Source organism: Sardina pilchardus, chromosome 1 (assembly GCF_963854185.1).
Source record: "Sardina pilchardus chromosome 1, fSarPil1.1, whole genome shotgun sequence".
Taxonomy (NCBI): domain Eukaryota; kingdom Metazoa; phylum Chordata; class Actinopteri; order Clupeiformes; family Clupeidae; genus Sardina; species Sardina pilchardus.
In genome coordinates, this window is record NC_084994.1 from 35625228 (window position 1) to 35648800 (window position 23573).

Genomic DNA, 23573 nt, shown 5'->3' on the forward strand with positions numbered 1-23573 from the left:
CACATGACTTCTGCATTCCTGCCATGCCTCGTTTAGCCGTCAGCCCGCCTCAGAGTGAGGGCTGCCTCTAATCCATCAGCGGACAACCACCACCCCCCCTGGTGTCTCCAACCTCCTAACTGACTCCCCCCCCCCACCGCACACACACACACACACACGCACACACACTGTCGCCGCACCCGATCTCTCCTTCTCCACCTCCAGGCGATAGTGTCTATAAGTGCTTCCTGTTCCCCTTTGGAGCCACTTCCTGTCTGGCCTCCGATGGTTGAGTTGCGCTGCGCTGCGCTCCCACGGAGACTGTAGAGGGGGAGGGAGGGGCGTTGCCAGGTTGTAAGTCGAAAAAAATCCCCATCTATTCAAAACATTTCTGTCTGTATATTAAAAAAGGGGAAGGGAGGAGGGGGATTGGCTGTGGGTAGTGATTAGGTGGTAGGGATGTCAAGCTGTGTGGCAAGTTAAAAGCCCCCCCCCCCCCAAGATTACTGCAGTGGCTGGTGGAGGAGCTTATTGGGTTGGGTTGGGTTCAGGTCTGGTTGCAGGTCACTGCTCAGCTGAAGCGTGGTATGTTTTCTGTGGGAATTTCTGCTTTCCCCTCTTCCATATGATTCACAGCCCTCCCACCCAACTGGGCACCTGGGACTTCCCTCTTCCTCCCTCCAGCAGATGCATAGCACGGCCGGCCGGCCAGCCAGCACCCCCAACCCCCCTTCCGTTTCCCCCCCGCCCCCCTCTACTCGCCTTCCCTCTCTCTCCCTCTCTCTCTCTCTCTCTCTCTCTTTCTCCCTTTCTTCTTCTAGCTCTCCCTCTACTCTATTTCATCCTGCTCTTGTGTCCACAGCACTCACTTGGTCTCTGTCCTTTCCCCTTCATAGTGCTTTTAGATCCCCGTGTCCAAACCCGACCCCCCCGATCCCCCCTCCTCCTCTCCTGGTGCGACAGGTCGAGGTTGTGTTGCTCCAGTCACAGTGTTCCCGGGCCCCTCCAGATGGCTTTGATATTGCCCCCCCCCACCCAGACCCAACCCCCAACATCCTCACCTCCCTCAGCAGGTTGACTGCCCCCTTCACCACCCCCTCCTCTCCTCCTCCTCTACCCTCCTCTCCTCCTACTCCTTCTCTCTTCCCCCTCTCCCCAGGCCACCTCTTAAGTGGCTGGTTGTGGCACTGGGGCTCTGGGAGTGGGGGAAGTGATTGGTTGTTGACTTCCTTGAATGTCTTGGGAAGGTGCAAATATAGGGTGACACGGCATAGATGCCTTTGCTGTCTAAACGAGCAACAAACAACAAAAAGCCACTTTATTCAATCTCAGACAGTAAGACCCAGATTGGGCGACTGCGTTAGGCTATACTCTTCACGACTGTGGAACTGATGTCTCACTCATTTTCTCTCCACGTTACACACTCTTTACACAGACCATTCGTGGATTCTGATCACTTGTTGATTTCCCACTGCTATATTGTGCTTTTGGAAACTACAGGGTACTGTACGTTCTATCCATGCTAACAACAATCAAGCTGTACTGATTCGACTGGGGAGTTAAGCGTTCTAGCCATGCTAACAACAATCAAGCGGAACTGATTCGACTGGGGAGTTAAGCGTTCTAGCCATGCTAACAACAATCAAGCGGAACTGATTCGACTGGGGAGTTAAGCGTTCTAGCCATGCTAACAACAATCAAGCTGTACGGATTCGACTGGGGAGTTAAGCGTTCTATCCATGCTAGCAACAATCAAGCTGTACGGATTCGACTGGGGAGTTAAGCGTTCTATCCATGCTAGCAACAATCAAGCTGTACGGATTCGACTGGGGAGTTAAGCGTTCTATCCATGCTAGCAACAATCAAGCTGTACGGATTCGACTGGGGAGTTAAGCGTTCTATCCATGCTAGCAACAATCAAGCTGTACGGATTCGACTGGGGAGTTAAGCGTTCTAGCCATGCTAACAACAATCAAGCTGTACTGATTCGACTGGGGAGTTAAAGGTGCACTATGAGATCCTTTTTGACGTCACTTCTGTACTGATTCGACTGAGTTAAGGCGACGTTCAGTAGTAGGCCTACTGGAGCCCAGCTGATGTGGGTGGGGGTGGCTGGGTGGGTGGTGGTGTGTTGAGTGTTGCCCTGCTGCTGTGCTACAGTTAGAGATATGGAGCGCTGTCTGTCTCCGCTGCGCTGGGGGAATTTGGGGAATTGGCTCACGCACGGTGTCATTAGGGTCTGAACATCTGGAAAAGTCCGTCATGGAGGAGACTGCAGCATCAACTCTGTGTGCAAAAGCAGGTGCTCTCTCTCTCTTTCTCTCTCCTTGTCTCTCTCTCTCTCTCTCTCTCTCTCCTTGTCTGTCTCTCACTCTTTTTTTTCCTGTTCCTCTCTTTTTCGTATCCCTGGTTCCTTAGATTGACATTTTCTTCCCATTCTTTTTCCCATCCCCTTTCCGTTGTCTCTCTCCTCCTTCTCATGGAAGCTTTTCTTCCTCTTTCATGTTTTTTTCCCTTTCGTGCAGTCGGATAAGTGTCTGAGATCTCAGTAGGCTACTCCTAAAGAAATGCCCCCCCCCCCCCCTTGGATTCTTTGCATATCTCTGCAGCTTTGTGATGTATAAAGCAAGAGAGAGAGAGAGAGAGAGAGAGAGAGAGAGAGAGAGAGAGAGAGAGAGAGAGTGGAAGGATGAGATAGAAACAGGGAAAGAGAGAGAGAAAAAAGAAAGGGAGAGGGTGGGGGAATGAGATAGAAACAGGGAAAGAGAGAGATAGAGAGAAAAGAGAGGGGGGATGAGATAGAAACAGGGAAGAGGGAGAGAGAGAGAGAAAGGAGAGAGGGGGGTGAGAGAGAAACAGGGGAAGAGAGTGGTAAAGAAGAGGAGTGTGTGAGAGGTTTAAACTGGCGATGTCTCCGGTTCTCTCCAGTCCAGTGGACTCCACTGACCCTGAACGTGGCCCGGCGCTCTCACCCACATCTCACGGCTACTCAGCCCGCTCAGCGTCCCCTCCGCTTAAGCCTCAAACATGAGAACCTGGCCTCTGATTCACACACACACACACACAGGGCCGTCGCTAGGAATTTGGGGCCCTATAACAATAATCTTGGTTGGGCCCCCCCTACACAGATGATGTTTTAAAATATTGATTTAGCCTACATAAAATCATGTGCATATGGTATTTTGACTATATCACTCACATTTTGTAACAAGACAGTTGAGATGATAATAATAATAATAATAATAATAATAATGACATGTATTTATATAGTGCTCAGAGGGCTTTTACAATGGAGCACACTGAGCAAATGGAATGAAATAACTGTATAGAAATAACTGTATAGAATTAGCATTCATTTTGAGTGAATAGGCCTAGTAAATATGTCACGCAAAACACAATTTCATGAAACATTTGACTATCTTTAATTAACTTATGAAACAAAATCAAGCTTTCACTTATTTTTACAATGCCAATGTAGGGCAATATAAACTGGGTTCCTCAACATAGAAGACCATGGTAACATTTCCTATTTACATTATATTCATGAGTTGGAAACCCATAATTGCACTCTGTAGTGTAAGTGAAATACATAAGAGAGCATTTCCTATAATAAAGGCTAAGAGTTCATTTTTATTTCTTATTTTAAGCTGATTTTATTAAAAATGCAAAAGACAACGTGATTTTCAATAACATTCCCTTAAGCTAGCTTCTGCACACTTTCCTTACTGTAGGCTAAGTGTCATTGGTCATGAAGATGGAGGCTGTGTAATTCAAGTGAAATAGGCTAATACCTATGCCTATAGCCTACTAGCCCTATAGGTTATTTATTATGTATAGGCTGAACATGTTATTTTGACTGGTTTAATTTCATTTAATGTAGCATAATCTTTTCCATGCCTGCCCCTTATGTTATGTGCCTGTCTTCTTTGAGACATTATGCCTACCGCTCACCTTCATCTTCATGTGGGGGCGCTGGGGGTGATTCAGGGGATGTTGGAGTTGGGGGTTGGGAGACAGCAGAAGTTGCTGGTGCACTTGAATCTGTTTGAACAAGGCATCATTTTGACAAAGTATGTTTGACTGCATTTCACATTGAGCTAAAATACTGGGCAACAGTTGCTGCCGTTTTTAAAAACAGTAGACCTACCTATAGTGTCAAAAATGAAAGAGACCACACACACTTGCTACTGTTGAGAGGATTTTAGCAGCAAATGGGGGGTTTCTAGTAGCCTAGCTACATAACTATTAGCCCGTCTATAGATGAGAAAGGCCTAGGCTATTGCTTAACTATGAGCCCTAAGCTGTTTTAAGGGCATTTTCACTACCTCTAGTTAGAAGCATTTATCCTGGTCATTGTAAGTGCCATTCACACATGCTACATATTGTTTTTTTCAGCACAGTCTAGGCTATCCAGATCTGCCACAATATCATGTATAAATACTTGCATTGATTTGATTTAGATTTTTAAATAATAAAAAGTTGAAAAGCGTACTATACAAATTCTTACATTTTGATGTGTATCTCACCACAGGTTATGTAGGCCTGACTGTCCTGAACACGGCAATATAAGAACCATGGTGGAGGTATACTTTGGGGCTGAGCAATTTACAGAAATATGTGGTGTGTGCCTTCCAGAAATAAATGGCAATTTTTATTTAGTGATGAAAAAATGACTTTTTGGCACTTTTTGCTCTCCATATTGGTGACACTAGCTGATCTGACATGACTTGTTTGCGGTACCACACATGACGTGCACAGATGATGATTCTCTATAATATTTGTTTTACTGCATTGCAATGAACACAGTAAAGGCAAAAAGTGTTTATTTGTCAAACAAATTTGGATGCAATATGAGTCTTGAATTGGATACCATACAGGAGTGTGTTAGGATCTCAAAACCGTGTTATGAACGTGACTTGTCATAGAGAAACACATGATAACATTGGATTATGAACATAGGCTATTCCATACAAAAACACGAGGTAAGTGGAGCTAAATGAAGTTATTATTTTGTTGTCACTTCGTCTGTTTTATTGCCTAGAAGGTTGTATTTGGTATCTGTGGATAGGACTAGCTCTCCTCTTTCATCTGACATGCGTGCCAAATTTTTTTGATCGCGATTTCACGAGGAAATCAAACGAGAGTAAAGGTAGCCAAAGCTATATGACATTATTATTTGTTTGTAACTTCGTCTGATTTTATCATACGAAATGATCGATGTATTTGGTATCAATGCAAAGCTCTGCTTCTCCTCTTTCATTTGATATGCGTGTCATGTCTGTGCGATGCGTGGTCCGCGAGTAATTTAAGCGAGAGTTCTGGATGCGCCGGTGAACGCAGAGCAATATAGACTGTAAATATGATATACTTTGATTTAACTTCATCATTTTATTTTATTTTCATACTTGATCGTACAGACAAGTGTCTAGTATCGTTGGAAAGCCCCGGTTCTGCTCTTTCCTGCAATATAAGTTTCATCTCGCTGTGACTAATAATAGCGGAGCAATGTAACAAAGAAAATGTGTGCGTTTTTTAACGCACTTTGCGTCCGTCGGGCTCATAGGGTTAAAACATTATATTCGGGATAGTCTTAAAACGAACTCAAAGAAAGAGAGTATGATGCGGTCTGCTTTTTTAGTTTTGACCGTTCAGAACGAGCCATTTCCACAGATAAGAGGCATGTCAGTTGGCCTGGCTATAATAGCTTAAATTTGACTGGATTGATATGTGCCGTTCTGTTGCGCAGTCAGCTGTGTGTCAGCTCGTCCTCTAGCCTGAAATGTGGATTTCGGAATGAACCATTTACGATAATCGAGAGGGGGGCATGCCCAATGGGCATTAATGTTTCCAAACATATAGCCTATGTTTTAGACACCAAGGAATTGCAAAACTGTAATGTACATTTAATCATTTTATTATAATCAAAATGTTGTCTTTTAGCATCACAATATTTGGACTTTGCTGGGCCCCACCTCAATCATGGGCCCCTATACTTGTCATAAGCTACCCCAGCCTAGCGACGGCCCTGCACACACACACACACACACACACACACACACACACACACAGAGTGTCAAATGCCTGCTGTAAGCCTTTGCTTAAGTGAGCTGATATTAATTCTGCAACTGCTGTGTGTGTGTGTGTGTGTGTGTGTGTGTTTGAGGAGAGACATTTGTAAAAATGAATTAATGCGTTTTTTTTCCAAAGTGCATGTCCATTTTGTTTATGAAGACTTGAACTCTCGGCAGAACTTGTCTCAGAACATTTCAGTGTGGCCCAAAGGCCACCATGCATGCATCCCTCTTCAAAAGTCATCCTGTCCGTTTACATTGTTGCTGATTCTGAGGTCTTAGGGGATTAGCATAAGCGATTTGTGACAATGCAACGTGAAAAACATACATTGTTATGGGTATAGAAAGAGCTAAGCTGTATAAATAAAAAGGTCGCATGGCATTTCACTCAGATCACAGACCCTTTCAATGTGGATTGGGTTTCTCATTCGCGTTTACTTAGAGGCTGCTGGGAAAAAGAGACGTTGATTGCGCTTTTATTTGCTTCCGTTTAATGGGATTGTCAACTTTTACGGCCAGAATAAAGGAGAGGTGCGAAAGTTCACTCATGTCTTTATTCTTCAATGCCTCTCAGTGCAGTGTAAGTACACACACCCTCCTTAACTCATTTCTTGACGAACCGACTGCTGTGTTCGCTGCGGTGGTGCTTCAAACCGGGAACGGAGCGACCAACAGTCTCCTTTCAGGAACAGCGAAACACGTTAAATAAGTCTTTTGTTGTCGTGGTCCCTGTGGAAACCACTGTAATTTGTGGACGACGACCTGGTGGAGAGGAACTTGATGACAGACGAGGACGGATTCCCTGGCTTTATGGGGCGGCGCTGGAGTAAGCGGCAGTGTCTGAGGCCTTGGGCTGGAGATATTTCCTGAGTGTCCCTCTCGTCTCGTGTCTAGTCAAAGTTATAGCTTCAGGTCAAGGGCACACGTTTGGTTGAAATGCGCTTGAGACTTAAAAGACCCTATCTGTTTCTTTGCTCAGAGGGGAATTAAGTATATGAGCCTCCCCTATATGTCTTTCTTTACAAAAATAATTTCAGTTAGGAGTAGGCTACGCAATTTGATGACCAAACTACTGGATTTATCCAGTAAAGTGCAGGCTACAATGTAGTTAACAATGCAATGAGAAATTGCATTTTTCCATATGAACAGCAAGGAATTCCTCAAAAACGGCAGTTTTTTTTATTTGGTGACGGTTTTTTCAGAGCTGAAAAAGCCTGTTGACATTTGAGTCTGAAATGGCCCCAATGATGGATAGCCTACCTTATTTCTTACTCAGTCATTGTGTTATTGTTCGGCTACATACAAACAATACATTGTTATTATATAAAACAGGGCTACTTCTTGTTACTTTTACACACCAAATCATGGGAACTTGCTGAAGCGAAGAATGTAAAATGGCAACTTTGCTAGTTAGAGATATTATTCTCCACTGGTCACAACCTCCCTAGCTCTGTCCTGCTGTGAGGGTTGAAAGAGCTTGTGAGCTTTGCCGGCTGGACAGAAACAGTGGTGGTGGTGATGGGGAGGGGGTGGTGGGGGGCAGACGAGAGGGGTGGATGTAGTAAAGTTTTTTGGGGGGGACTCGGGAGTCTGGTGGGTCACTAATGTCTGGGGCGGGGTGGAGACATGCTGGAGGTTTACTGGGGCATTCACCCTGACAACTCCCACTGTGATCTTACATAGGGTGCTATTTGGCCTTTATGTTAACTGCCAACCCCCCCCACACCACCACCACCCACCCACCCACACACGCACACAAAACACACACACACACACACACACACACACACACACACACACACACACACTCTAATTAGACTGTTGACTCGAGTAATATGTTATATATTGAATAGATATCTTCTCATTACAAGTGTTATAATCAAGTCTTTGTGTTTTATTGCTGAGAGCATGTACTGACCTTAATTACGGATCTCTTTTTTATACTAAACTCTTGTTCCTCTCTGATTGACTGTGCTGCAGTTTCTTTGTCTTTTTCGTTTGCTGTTAGCTTTAACGACACACTGAACTCTATGCCACAGATCAACACCAATGGCTTCGTGGCCTTGGCAGAGGTCCCCGAGGAGTCCGAGTACCTGGGCCAGATGCCGGCCACCTTCGGCATGCTGGCCGCCCTCATGGGCGACCTGGACACCGGCGACGGCGTCGGCAAGGTGTTCTACCGGCAGGACAGCAGCCCGTCCGTGCTGCTGCGGGCGGCCGAGCACATCGGCCAGGCGTTCCCCGCCGACGACGAGGTGGAGCCCAAGCACGTGGTCATCGTCACCTGGGACAACGTGGCGGCGCAGGGCGCTCCCGGACGAGGGGACGGAATCGAGTCCAGTGTAAGGGCCACACACACACACACTCAACACACACACAACCCACATACACACACACAGCACACATAATCCAGTCACACAACACACATGACCCCCCCCCCCCCCCACACACACACACACACACCAGGCTTGTGCACAATTCCGAAGTTTAGAATTGGCCTCCATTCAATTCATGAATTAGCCTGCGTGTTCCTGCCTTTGCTCGGTGATTTCTTTCACGCTGCTAAGGCAGTCTGGAAACTAACGCCCACATTTTTGGCTATTCATGAATTGGAATTTGAACACACAACACACATAACCCCCACACATAACCCCCACACACACAACATACATAACACACACACACACACACACACACACACACACACACACAATAGACATAACCAACACAGACACACAGCACACATATATAACCCAACGCACATACTGAATCTCATTCAAATTTTCACTGTATATGGTAGAGAGGCTTTTTCCTCTTCTTTGTTTGTCTGAGACACACACATAGTTACTGCAGTGGTGTGTAGTCAATGTCACAGCATCTGTTTCACTGCAGCATAAGCACCGATGAAATGTTAACTCTCTCACTCCACTGTAAGTCACTATCAGGACAAGCCGGTGTTTGCCGTCAGCCAAAAGGTGATATTAGCTTGACTGTCGAGTGGCCCACCTGCAGTGGAGAAGGTGGGCCAGCTCCCCAGCGCTTTAACGAGATCCTGTCTCATGAATATTTCTTTTGAAAGGCCCCCGAGAGGCTTTTATCTAAATTGACTTAGAGTGCTTTTGTGAAGGCAGGGCATTTGTTTATTATCTCCGTGTGTGATTTGAAGGTTTGTGAAATGCAAAGCCGTGCCAGAGACACAGTGCCTGCCATATGGTTTCGGGTCAAAGAATAATGGGAGACCAGTAAACACACAGTAGACTTAAGAGTCTTTATTTCTCTTTATTTTGTCACAAGATATACATCATGCTTTGTACTTTTCAAGTGTTTCCAAGTACTCTGCATCCTAATAGCTACCCCACTTCAAGGTATGTTTCTTAGACAATAGACATACCCTAATGTGAAATACACGGTAATGATTGGTTTATTAAGTAGCCTATATGGCACATGAAAGACCACTCTATTCTAATCACTAGTGAGTAGACCATCCTGTTAGTCAAGATCATGAAAATATACAAACAAATGGTCGATCATATCATTTCCCCTTTGTTTGTTAGTCTGTGTGCCATTGGGATTGGAAAACCCCCCCAGAGTTACGCCTTGCTGTAATCGCAATGTCATAAGTCTGAGGATATGTGAGGACTTATAAACAAGCTGTATAGATCCTATCGCCATACCGCAGCCCGACACCCCTCCTTTAAATAAACAAACTTCAGCACGTCGTCCATGTAAGAGAGAAAAAAAAAACCTCTGTCTGCATCCTTAGCAGAGGAACACGTTCCAGCTGGTGGTGGCCTCAATGGAGTCAGCCTCTTACGCCATCCTGCTATACCCTCAAGACGGCCTGCAGTTCCACTCCACGCCCATAGAGGGCGAGAGCACGCCCCTGGAGGTGGGCTTCAACCAGGGCCAGGTGGCCGGCTGGTTCTGGAACACCAATCAGGGCGACTACTACCGCGTCACCACTGACGATGAGGGGTCCATCCAGGAGCTGAACAAGTAAGTGCCCAACCGGTTCTTTCGGATTTTGGATGTTGAGATTCGATTATAGTGTAGTTACATTTCTGTTACTGTGTTTATGTGAGATTTTTGCTCCCCCAAAGATATAGTTTCATAAATCAAGGTGCTTTCTCTTTTTTGGGAGCAAAATGTGTGTGGTTGATAAGGTTTGCCACCAAAACAAATTTACTCCTATTTTGAAGTGTGTCATCTTTCTGGCCAAAACAAATCTCTTCCCCACAAACTCATAATGTCCCCTCCTGTCCTTCCCTCTCTAACCCCACCCAGGAAGACGAACTCCGGCCATCGCGGCGTCTGGGTCTACGAGATCGGCACCTCTCCCTTCTTCTCCTCCATCCACTCGGGCGAGGTCGAGGACCTGACCCCCGAAGAGTCCGTCCCCGGCCTGGTGGTGGTGGTCCCCGAAACCCCAGACAGGGGGCCCCAGTATCCCCCCGTCAACCCTCCTTACAAGATCGTGACGGAGGGGTATGACGAGTACGAGGACGAGACCCCCTTGCCCCGGGTACCCCCCACCCGGGCACAGCCCGTGTACCCGGTCCAGTTCCCCGTGTACCCCGAGCCCACCGACGCCAGGCCCATTTACCCACAACCAGAACAGCCCCGCAGGCCCCAGCCAGAGCGCCCCCAGGTGGTGGTGGTGGACGACGACCTGGATGTGGATGGTGAGTCATTCTGTCTTAAAACACGCTAATGTGTAAACATGAATTATGAATTATGAATTATGAAGCATAAATTATGCCCAATAGGTCACCTCAAGTATGTAATTCTTGCGGTACATAATATAGTATGACAGTACAAAAATGTTCAGAAGGACCTTTAATTAATTATTATTAATTATAATTATGACCATTAATTAAATGGTCAAAAATGAATGAACTTGTAATTATCCTGAATTATCAGATAGACAGTTGCATTTTGTTCAGCCGTGCCAGTTCCATGCTGTTTGCTCATGAGCCGTTTGTGCCCCCTCTGTCTCCTCCCATGCCCCCTCCACCCCATACAGTGTTCTCCTACAACTACGAGACGTGCGCCAACAACTGGCAGAAGTGCTCCAGCTTCGCCGACTGCCGCGACTACTCCGGCGGGTACTGCTGCCACTGCCGGCCCGGTTACTATGGCGACGGCCGAGACTGCGTGGCCGAGGGTGAGGAACGCACAAGAGCCGCTAACCGTGTTTGCCCCCCCCGTAGTAGTCCATAATCCAGATTATTAAAGGACCACCCGTGGGATTTCAGATGAGCGTAATTACACCCATATGAAAAAGAATTAGAAAAAACTTTATATACAAAACTTGTATGATTTACTCTTGAAAGTGGCCCCTTTCTCGTTTTCCTCATACAATGTCCTATATAGCCCTTACTGGTTACAAAGTTTTATATGTTTCAGGTTACACAAATTTACTAAGGATCTTATAATGGTCTTATATGGGACAAGCTTTCACCATGTTTTATCTGAATCCTGATAGATTTGTATATGACAGTGAAACCATTATAAGATCCTTAGTAAATCTGAAAGAAACACAAGCCAACCATACGCCATAAGTACGGTAGCTGGGAATAATTTTTTTTTGCTTTTGTGTATGTCTTGTGCAGCTGGATTTTTCCTATCTTCCCTCTTGTTAAGATAGTGAAAGGTACTATGTGTACCTTGAATGTATACATGAGTGATGTATGTGTATACATTCTAAGAAGCCTAAACCATCTTGTCCTAAAGGTCCTGTAGGGTAAATGACGCATGTGCTTCTTTATAGTTGTTTATGTTTTGTCTGGTAGGAAGGTGGTCGGTTGCTCATAGGGTTTTTCCCCTCTATAAAGTCACAGTAAAGACATATGTCGGTTTAATGAGTATTTGTTGTCCCTTACAGGAGAGGCTATTAACTCTGTTGGCATTCTTCCCAACAGAAAAAAAAACCAGTCAGAATGGAATTAGTAGTCAGCAGTAGAGTGCATTAGACTCCATGGAAACCAGAAAATATTCTGATTAAACAGATTCTCTGCTATAGAATTACCAAAGCATACCACTCAGATGAATAAGTAAAATAGTCAAATACACTTCAACATATGTGATTGGTCATTCCTTTATTGTATTTCTCCATTATATACTCCTTCATCTCATCCCTCTTTTTATATCTCTCCAACTCATTCCTCTCTTTTGTACATCTCCATCTCATCCCTCTGTTTTTGTCTCTCCTCTCCCCTCCTCCTTTCCTCCCTCCCTCTCTCCCTCCATCTCCCTCCCTCCTCCCTCCATCTCCCTCCCTCCCCAGGCAAGCCCCAGAGGATGAACGGTAAAGTGACGGGCCGTGTGTTTGTCGGCGGCTCGCCGTCGCCGCTGGAGTTCGCTAACAACGAGCTGCACTCGTACGTGGTGGCCAACGACGGGCGCGCCTACGTGGCCATCAGCACCGTGCCCGCCGGCCTGGGGCCCTCCCTGCAGCCGCTGGCCTCGCTCGGGGGCGCCATCGGGTGGGCCTTCGCCCTCGAGCAGCCCGACTACGAGAACGGATTCAGCCTCATCGGTGAGAGAGAGAAGGAGTCTCTTTGTCTCTTGTTTCGTTTGTGTGTCTGTGTGTGTGTGTGTGTGTGTGTGTGTGTGTGTATGTGTCTCTCTGTGTGTGTGTGTGTGTGTGTGTGTGTCTCTGTGTGTGTGTGTGTGTGTGTGTGTCTCTGTGTGTGTGTGTGTGTGTGTGTGTGTGTCTGTGTGTGTGTGTGTGTGTGTGTGTGTCTCTGTGTGTGTGTGTGTGTGTGTGTGTGTCTGTGTGTGTGTGTGTGTCTCTGTGTGTGTGTGTGTGTGTGTGTGTGTGTGTGTGTGTGTGTGTGTGTGTGTGTGTGTGTGAGAGATTTGCGTGGGCCTTTGTCCTGAGGCAGTCAGGCTATGAGAACAATATATACGAGTAGCCTCACTGTGGAAGATTTTTGGTAGGTATTAACTTAGCTGGTAATAGACAAGTGTGTGTGTGTAGCCAAGATAGACTCATGAGTCTTTTTGTGCATATGTGTGTGTGTGTGTGTGTGTGTGTGTGTGTGTGTGTGTGTGTGTGTGTGTGTTTTGGACATCTGCTTTATTCCACCTTCCCTCGCTCTTTTATCTGAAATGTATTCTGTCATGTTGAACAAAATGTCCTTATCCGTTGAGCATTCCTTCTTCACTGTAGGACAGTGAGAAACACACTTTTGGAGAAATTGACAATAAAGACTTGACTCGACCTGACTTAACCCTCGTTCTCCACCCTCTCTCCCGTCCTCAGGTGGCAGGTTCACGCGGCAGGCGGAGGTGACCTTCCACCCGGGCGGCGAGCGCCTGAGCATCACGCAGGTGTTCAAGGGCATCGACCAGCACGACCACCTGACCATCAGCACCCAGCTGGAGGGGCGTGTGCCCGAGGTGCCCCGCGGGGCCACCGTCCAGATCGAGCCCTACACCGAGATCTACCAGTACGCCCGCAACGGTGAGAGGCTAGCGGAGTCTGTACTGTTACCGTTAATGGAAATCAGATCATATTGATATATTACAGATATTTATGTTTATGATATTTACTGTAACTGTAAATTATATAGCTATATGTGTAATGAATAAAAGAAAAATTATGTTCTTCCAGTCTTCAAATCTCAAACACACGAAAGTGTCCATTCCCAGAGTGGACGAAGTCCAGAGCATAGAAATGATAAGAAAGTTATAGAATAATTATTTTTTAAAAAGTAATGGATGTTGCGGAAAAAAATGATGGTAAATTGACTCATATCAGCATGGGAAAGGTCAAAGGTCGACATGTTGGGGTCATGTGACCTCTTCGTAGGAGGTTCTGTTCCCCATCTGTTTGTCATCAGTGCTATGAGGAAGAGGTCAGGTGATCTTTAAGCTGCGCCTATGAAGGTTTCAAATCATGCACGAAAGAGGCCTTCTGAGTCAATGAGCTCCTGGAAGAATAGGTGTTGAATGTCAGCCAGCAGGTCAAGATGTCGGCTCTAAAAGGCTGACCTTGTCACGGTCACTAAAGAGGTCACTCTCCCATTGTGATGCTCACTCAATGGCTGTCTGGAGAAATCTTTCTTTCCCCAGACACCTTTTGTGTAAAATGCAGAAGTGTGAATTGTCTCTGATGTTTTTTTTTTTACACATTTTCTATTATATATTTTCGGTCCATTTATCCTCTCCTCCTCAAAAAGAATAGGAATCTCCTCATGATGGTGTTTTTCCCCTTTTTCAGGGACCTCTCAGTTTAAATGTCTTGTCTGTTTTATGAATGAAATGTCCTTGTTTTAATGTCGCATTCATTGTTTTCATCCTCCATCCTTCTCTCCTCCCTCTATCCCTCTCTTCTCTCTATCCTCTCTCCATCCCTCTCTCCTCCCTCCATCCCTCCATCCTCCCTCCTCTCTCTTCCCTCCATCCTTCTCTACATCCCTCCATCCCTCTCTCCTCTCTCCTCCCTCCATCCCTCTCTCTTGTCTCCATCCCTCTCTCTTCTCTCCATCCTTCTCTCCATCCATCCTCTCCTCCCTCCATCCTCTCCTCCCTCCATCCCTCTCCCTCCTCCCTCCATCCCTCTCTCTTCTCTCCATCCCTCTCCCTCCTCCCTCCATCCCTCTCTCTTCTCTCCATCCCTCTCTCCTCCCTCTCCTCCCTCCATCCCTCTCTCTTTTCTCCATCCCTCTCTCCTCCAGTCATCACATCCTCCTCGCGTCGCGACTACACGGTGAGCCTGGCGGAGGGCGGCATCCAGACGCTGAGCTACAGCTGGCGCCAGACCATCAGCTTCGAGAGCTGCCAGCACGACGCGGCCGCACGCCCCGCCCCCTCCTCGCAGCAGCTGTCCGTCGACCAGGTGTTCGTCATGTACGACGCCGCCAACCAGCTCATCCGCTACGCCATGAGCAACAAGATCGGCTCCATCCACAGTGAGTCGCTTCCTCCCTCGTTTGTCTTCTATCCTCTCTTCTCTTCATCCTCTCTGTATAGGAACTAGGTCAGATGATCTATCCTCTGTGGGTCAATAGATGGGTTTACCTGGACAGGTGTTTTGTCTGAGCCATGAGCAACAAGATCGGCTCCATCCACAGTGAGTCGCTCTCTCCCTCAGGTGTATTCTATCCTCTCTCCCTCAGGTGTATTTGATGCGGTCAGACTCTGTATAGTAACTATAGGTCAGATCCATCCACTGTTGGTCAGTAGATGGGTTTACCTGGACAGGTGTTTTGTCTGGTTGGACTTTGAATAGAAACTGCACTCTTAGAAAAAAGGTGCTATATACTGTTGAACCAAACATGCTTATATTGCATGCTTCATAATATGGCACCCCTAAATGGTTCTTCAAACAGACAGGTGTTTTGGTCACTCCCATTAAGAAAAAAATTGTGCCATCTGTTTACATGTGTGAAACATCTACAGTGCAGATGTGCCCATCTACAGCCCCCTCTTCCCGGAGAATTGCCTGTTAAGGAGTCCGTGACCATTTTTGCAGACATTTTTGCCCTTCAGCAGACCCCATTACAGTACGTTCTATTCCGATCAAGTGCTTTCAAGCACTCTAGAATCTTTGATCAGAATAGCTGTTGCCGATTGACGGTATGGCTGTTCAATCGGTCAGTTGTTGTCTGTCTCCTCATCCACTGTGACTCAGTGAGTCTCCTCATCCACTATGACTCAGTGAGTTCAGCCCACTTCTTTTCAGTTTGACTCAGAGTAGTAACGAGATCGGATGTGTTGGCCGTGAACAGCTCCGGTGTGGGGATTGCTGTCTGTTCCGCAAGGGCTCTATCAGTTTAATCCAGTGTGACTCTGTTCAGTTCGAGTCGGCCAAATCAAGTCACGACCTTCAGCTCCAGTTCATCTCAACTGATCTCAGTCCAGTGTAATGACATCCACCCATCACTTTAGCACAGTTCTTTTTTTATAGTCTGAAGCGTTGATACAATGCCTGCAACAGTGCTCTTTACTCCAGTCGGTTTCAAAGTCAGATCAATAGACTGCCAGTTAAATTGACTTCACAAGTCACGTTAACCTCCACTTCCATTCACTCTGTCCGTAACTCTGGGTTGCTCCAGAGGGACTGTAATGTAGGTGTGAAGTGTAGTGAGTACATTTGATGTCGCTCAGGGTAAGAACATGAGCTAAAAGGGAAGTGATGTAAAGAGATGTGAAGTGAGGTCATGGAGCTGAGGCGTTGTGCGTCCTGCGTGACTGGAATACAGACGAAAGACTCGCTCAGTAATGTGTGGAGCAGCATTAAGTTTAAGTGTCCAGGTGAACAGCAGGCGTTTGGAGGTCCTATATGTGTTCTGTGAACTTTGACCTCTGCATGCGGTCTCCTAGGTTACGAGGGGTCAGTAAGGGCCAGTGCCATCAGATTGCACACGGTTTTTGCATTGAAGGTGTGTGTGTGTGTGTGTGTGTGTGTGTGTGTGTATGTGTGTGTGTGTGTGTGTGTGTGGACAAGAGGTAATGAATGTGAGTTAGTAACCAGCATTGGGTAAATGAGTGATGTGGGAACTAACGATAGTGTGAGTTAGTGGGCAGCATTCTTTGAATGTTTAAGTTGGTGGGTGGGGGAAATCTTTGTATGTGCATGTGTGTGTGTGTGTGTGTGTTTGTGTGTGTGTGTGTGTGTGTGTGTGTGTGTGTGTGTGTGTGTGTGTGTGTGTGTGTGTATATATATTGGTAGGGGGTGCACATGTGAGTGTGCGCACATGTGTGTGTGTGTGTGTGTGTGTGTGTGACATCTGCACAGGGTTTCCTGTAAGCTTCTCCGGAGGGGAGCAGCGGACTTCAAACGGCTTGCCAGCGTCAGAGCAGCTGCTCTGGGGGCTGTTTATGAAGGGGTGGCCTCCTGCGCCGAGCTCCGCTGGGCTGTGTTTAGCCACACTCCACAGACCTCAAGTGTCTGAGAGCCTCTCATCTTCTGCTGCAGCACAGCCTGTCCACAGACAAATCACCACAATTGAGACAAACCGTTCTTTTAGCGCTTGCTATGTGAGCACTCTGTGATGGTGGTGTGAGGCGTTCTGTTAATCTTTTTTGTTTTTTTTTGTCCTTGAAGTAAACAGTAAAAAGCACATCGACGTATACATAGCATATAGAACAAAAATGAAAAACGTTAAGAAAGTGTTCATGTGATGTAAGCTTAGACCCAGTAGTAGATCTACGGCTGACCTATTTCACCAGATTGTAACACTCTCAGATGTTACTAAGTCCCTTTTAGGTGCTCTGCCCCAGTTTTTGGTTTCCCTTATTGGATACAAACACTGTAACTTTGAAATGAAAATGTTAAGAGTCAGGAGATAATGGTTTTGGGTTCTAAAAGGCTTCAAGGACACACACACACAGTCACACACACACACACACACACACACACACACACACACACACACACACACACACACACGCCTGCTTAAGTTATAAATCATGACTATGATCATGAAGTTGTGCTCACTTAGATAAGACTTCCTATACCTTTCTTACCTTTCTTTTTCTTCTCGTCGTACTCTCTGAATGTTTCATGTTCATTTGAATACTGCACTTCAAAACTATTCTTTACGGGCAGATGGAAAGACAGCCAGGCTCATCCACACCACCAGACAGCCTGTCTATAGGCCCCTACAACAAGAAAAACATAAACAGTGCTTCTATTTTGTTCCCAAACTACAGTACTTCCGGTACATTAAGATAACATATTTAACATAAGTTAAAACGGAAAACCTTGCGGGAACAAGTATGACACTGATAAGGGAAACGATCTCAAAACAGTCTATTGCCGTGTTGGAAATGTTCACTCGTTCACTCACTCACTCATTCACTCTACATGTGTTGCATTGTTTGTACTGTAACTGACCCTATAGGCAGATGGGTTGGGCCCTTGAGTCGTGGATCTGTCTGAGGCTTCTTCCCATATACTGTATGTATCTCCAATTCTAGGGAGCTTTTCCGTGCCCCTGTTACTCATGGGCTCTCTTTGAATGTTTAACACTCTGTAAAGCGTAAAGAGACATGTGCAATGTTTTGGCGCTCTACTGTATAAGTGAAATTAAATTGAAATTGAAATTGTATTGAGACTGACGTGTGGTTGTCGGTTGATTCAGGTGAGACGGTGGAGAACTGTTATGTGTTGCGTTGTGTGTATTGTGACTGACGTGTGGTTGTGTGTTGATCCAGGTGAGACGGTGGAGAACCCCTGCTTCACCGGCAGACACGGCTGCGACACCAACGCCATGTGCCGGGCCGGCGAGGGAACCCAGTTCACCTGCGAGTGTTCCAGCGGCTTCACCGGAGACGGACGCGCCTGTTACGGTACGGCTACCTCCAGTGTATGAGTGTGTGTCTGTGTGCGTGTGTGTGTGTGTGTGTGTGTGTGTGTGTGTGTGTTTTGTTTGTTTGTAAGTACGTGTTTGAGATTTGCGTGTGTGTATGTCTCTGTGTGTGTGTGTGTGTGTGTGTGTGTGTGTGTGTGTGTGTGTGTGTGTGTGTGTGTGTGTTCACATTGTGTTAGTTGTTGTCTCTGTGTGTGTGTGTGTGTGTGTGTGTGTGTGTGTGTGTGTGTGTGTGTGTGTGTGTGAATGAGATTTGCGTGTGTGTGTGTGAACATTCTTCCTCCTGGTCCCAAATTGGTGAGCATAGCAGCAGCTGTTTGCTACTTCTTCTGTGTAGGCTGTGAAGCGTGGAAGTGCCCATTAAAACACACAGGGCCTGACATCATGCATATCCCCCTGCAGTTTCCTCAGAAATGAGCACGTCAGAACTGTGTGTGTGTGTGTGTGTGTGTGTGTGTGTGTGTGTGTGTGTGTGTCTGTGTTTTGTGTGTGTGCATGTGTGTGTCCATTCAGAGCTGAACTAAGTCACTCCACAAGTCACTATTACATTTCCTAATAATGTCCATCACAAGCCGACATAATTCTGCAATTACAGTTCATACATTTGTAATAATCCCTACAATAACATTTCATATCTCCCTCATAATCCGGCATAATTCAACATAATACTCTTGCTTTGTTCATGTGAGGTTCCTCAATCCCCTAGTGTTTTTCCACCTGGTCTTGTTTCTATTGGCAGCTGATACACATTTTGTGCGCTGTCTTGTCTATAAGCGCCCAGAGCTGGTTGATGTGTGTGTGTGTTTGTGTGTGTGTGTGTGTGTGTTTGCGTGTGTGTGTGTGTGTAAGCAGGACTTGAACTTCCCGCTAGCACACTAATCGAATCAAAGACATGACACGAGAATTCCTCGGATGCGGGAAAACGAAATTCCTGGGCAACAGGAGCCAGAGAGGGAAAGGATGTCCTAGTCCAAACATCCATCTGAGAGAGGGTGTCGGGTCGTGTTTTTGGGAAGATTGTAGTCGGACGCTAGTTCAGGGGGAGACAGAGAGATGTTAGGTTGGGTTGGGTTGGGTTGGGGGTCTTCTTCCTGGACAACCAGGGGTTTTGGTTGTAGGGTCAGGGCAGGGATAGTTACTTCCTGTAAGGGATCTAGAGAGTCCTTAATGCAAAGCAAATGTGTGTGTGTGTGTGTGTGTGTGTGTGTGTGTGTGTGTGTGTGAGAGAGAGAGAGAGAGAGAGAGAGAGAGAGAGAGAGAGAGAGATAGAGAGACAGAGAGAGATAGAGAGACAGAGAGAGAGAGAGAGAGAGAGAGAGAGAGAGGGTGGAAAAGAAAACATTTGATCATGGTATCTGTTTTCTGTTTATATGAGAGAGAAAGGAAGAAGTAGCGGTCATCTACCACATGAAAAAGAGAGGAGATAGAAGAGAAGGAGGAAGGACAAAGGGTGCAAGAGAGGATGAGAGAGAGATAGAGAGTATTTACTGTATGATGAGATGATGAATGATGAAAAGACCCTGTTTCCTCTAGTCTAATCATGGTGCCTGCCTGATGACTGTGACTTATGGTCGGTAGACGATTAGCTAATGTACATAAGGAGATAATATCGTTTTTTATTTTTTCCCCCCTTCTTCTTGGGAGCAGGGGAGGGGGGAGTCAGAATGTTCAAAGGAGCCCCCAATTTCTAATCTTCAAGAACAGAGCAGTTTCCCCCTCATTTGGAGTTTTTAGAGTTTCCTGCCCTGAAGATGAAAAGGAACATAGTTCTGCTCCTTGTTGAGAGCTCCATTAGACTTTGAATGTGACGGCAAACAAACACGTACAGCTCACTTGTATCTAATGATCTGATATTTCATATCTGTCTCTTTTCTCCATCTTTCATCTCTCTCTCTCCTTCTCTCTCTCTCTCTCTCTCTCTCTCTCTCTCCTTCTCTCTCGTAGACGTTGACGAGTGCAGAGAAAATCCTCAGATCTGCGGCCGCCACAGCATCTGCAGCAATCAGCCCGGAACTTTCCGCTGTGAGTGCATGGACGGCTTTCACTTTGCCAGCGATGGAAGGACTTGTGTGGGTACGTACTGTGTAATCAACACTAAACACTAAACACAAACGCTCACTCAAACACTGTGTATTTGTGTGTGTGTGTGTGCGTGTTTGCACGTTTAACGTATTCCTTGAATTCTATATGTAATCTTTATGTTTGAATGTCTTGCTTTGGCAGAGAGAGAGAGAGAGAGAGAGAGAGAGAGAGAGAGATACAGTAATATGTCAGTGTTTATCAAGACTGTTTCTGTTTTGTGTTGAACACAGATAAGAGCAGCATATGTATGTCTCACTGACAATTCTGTTTTTTCCTCCATCTGGTTTGTCTCTGCAACTCTTTTCTATCCCTTCTTTTTCCATCTCCCTCTCATTCTCTTGCCCCCTGAATACACCCCTCTCTGTACTCCTCCCCTCTCCTTTTTTCTATCCCTCTCTTTCTTCAATCCCTCTCTCACTCTCTTCTTCTCTTTCCCGATCAATTTCCTTCCTCCCTCACTCCAACTCTCTCCATCTCTATCCCTTTCTCCTTCATCTGCCCTCCCTCCTTCCTTCTCTTCATCCCCTTATTCATCCCATCATCTCTCTCTCTCTGTCTCTCTTTCCCTCTCTCTCTCCTCATGTATCTTTCTTTACTCTCTGTCCCTTCATCTCTCTCTCTCTGTATCTCTCCTCCATCTCTCTCTCTTTCTCACTCTCTCCATCTCTCCCTCTCTCCCTCTGTTCATCCCTCCATCTCTCTCCACATCTCCCTCTCTCTCCATCCCTCCATCTCTCTCCATCCCTCTCTCCATCCCTCCGTCTCTCTCTCCATCTCTCCCTCTCTCCATCCCTCTCTCTCCATCCCTCCATCCCTCTCTCCATCTCTCCATTTCTCCATCCCTCCATCCATCCCTCTCTCTCTCTCTGTAGAGGTGGAGCAGGCGGTGAACCACTGTGCACGTGGCACCCATGACTGTGACTTGGCCGAGAGGGCGCGCTGCAGCTACAGCGGAGGATCCAACTACATCTGCTCCTGCCTGCCCGGCTACCAAGGAGACGGACGCTCCTGCAGGGGTCAGTCTCTGTGTCTGTGTGTGTGTGTGTGTGTGTGTGTGTGTGTGTGTTTAAGAGAGACTGAAAGACAAGAGTGTGTGTACGTAAAGAGACAAGCACGTATGAGATAGGATAAGTGCCCGGGTCTGTGTTTGTCTAGTTTGAAAGGACATCTTGTGTGTGTGTGTGTGTGTGTGTGTGTGTGTGTGTGTGTGTTTTGTATGTGTGTGTGTGTGCATGTGTTTGTGTGTGTGTGTGTGTGTGTTTTGTGTGTATGTGTGTGTGTGTGTTTTGTGTGTGTGTGTGTGTGTGTATGTTTTGTGTGTATGTGTGTGTGTGTGTGTGTGTGTACCTTCACAAGAGAGGCTGAGTGGGAGTGTGTGTATAAGTGACTCTGCATGAGGGAAACCATATGCACGTGAGTCCTCCCCCCCCCCCCCCCCATATCATTGGTCACCCAGAGACAAAAAAACACCAGGCCTCCCGCTCCGATACTCCGGGGTCGCGGGGTCATGTTGACGTTTGGTCCTGAGATGGGCCTTACGGATGTTTGCTCAGGATGCTGGGATGAGCACAGGGAGTGAACACAGCGACCCGCAGCCTAAATAACCTAAAAAACCTAAACTATATGCCATATAAGTTGATTTACCACCATATTTAGTGCATACAGCACATTGGGTCGTTCCTCTTACTCTTCCCCTGTCCTCCTCAATGCTCTTCATCATTCACTTCCTCACAAACATACATGCTCTCTCTCTCTCACACACACACACACACACACACACACACACTCTCTCGCTCTCACACTCTATCTCCTGCTCACTCTCTCTCTCACACACTCTCTCTTTTTCTCTCTCTCTCTCTCACACACACACACTCTCTCTCTCACACATACACACACACACAAACATAGACAGACTCACACATGCATGCGCACACACACACACACACACACACACACACACACACACACTCAGGAAATGCCAGAGGATTTGATATCTATAGGATGTGCAGTGTAAGGCCAGAGGCACTGTTATATATCTTCCCCATAAGCAGACAGAGGTCGCCGTGCGAATCAGAGCAGGCTTTTTACACGTCCTTTAGGAAATCGTTCATCACTTTACTGCGGATTCTTTATTAGGGTTGGTCTCCCCATACACCCACATGCACAGATACACACATGTACACACAGACTCACTCGTCCTCTCTCCGACACACACACACACACACACACACACACACAAGTACGCACAGACTCACTCTTCCTCTCCGACACACACACACACACACATACATGTACACACAGACTCACTCTTCATCTCCAACACACACACACACACACACACACACACACACAGACTCCCTCTTCCTCTCTGAAATAGATAGATACATCAGAGTGTCCAATCCTCATATGAACACACACACAATCTCTTTCCACATACCAACCCCTCTCTTATACACACACACAGAGACACACACTCACACTGATACCCCATATGCACATAATCTCTCTCTCACTCTCTCTCTCTTACACACACACACACACACACACACACACACACACTAGATTCCCTCCGGTGAGGAAGTGGTCTCGCTGAGAACAGGAAACAACCCCCCTACAGACACACACACACACACACACACACACACACACACACACACACACACACACACACACACACACACACACACACACACACAATCACTTTCTACATACCAACCTTTCTCTACACAAACACACACACACACACACACACACACACACACACACACACACAGTCCACAGCAGCAGCAGCTGGACATAGCACAGCCTCAGACCCCTCCATTATCCTGTCCCCTTCTCCATCTCTCTACCTCTCACATCCCCTTCTCATCCCCCTCTCCTTCCTCTCTGTCTTTCATCCCCCCCTTTCACTCCCGCCCACATACTTTCCCTGCTCTTTTCAAAAACACAGATTCCATCCAATGAGGAGGATGACGATGATGATGATAGCCACATGATATCAAAAGCCATCCCCCTACCAGTTAGCATCTGCATCGTGTCCATTCCCTAGAGTCATGCTCTTCATCAGAACTAGTTCCAGTGTGATCATTTTGGCTATTAGTGTATTAGTGTCCATTCT

The 23573-nt window shown here is 46.5% G+C and overlaps 1 protein-coding gene across 1 annotated transcript in view; it reads left to right on the plus strand.

The window, feature by feature from the left end:
* Positions 1-23573, plus strand: part of LOC134078413 (nidogen-1-like) — a gene marked incomplete at its 3' end in the record, with an annotated part of 35127 nt that overhangs the window by 4321 nt on the left and 7233 nt on the right. Inside the window, 10 exon segments of the mRNA XM_062534352.1 lie at positions 8090-8392; positions 9817-10046; positions 10335-10732; positions 11074-11214; positions 12337-12588; positions 13318-13518; positions 14735-14968; positions 18219-18353; positions 20318-20446; positions 21328-21471. Coding sequence (XP_062390336.1) covers positions 8090-8392; positions 9817-10046; positions 10335-10732; positions 11074-11214; positions 12337-12588; positions 13318-13518; positions 14735-14968; positions 18219-18353; positions 20318-20446; positions 21328-21471 — 2167 coding nt within the window.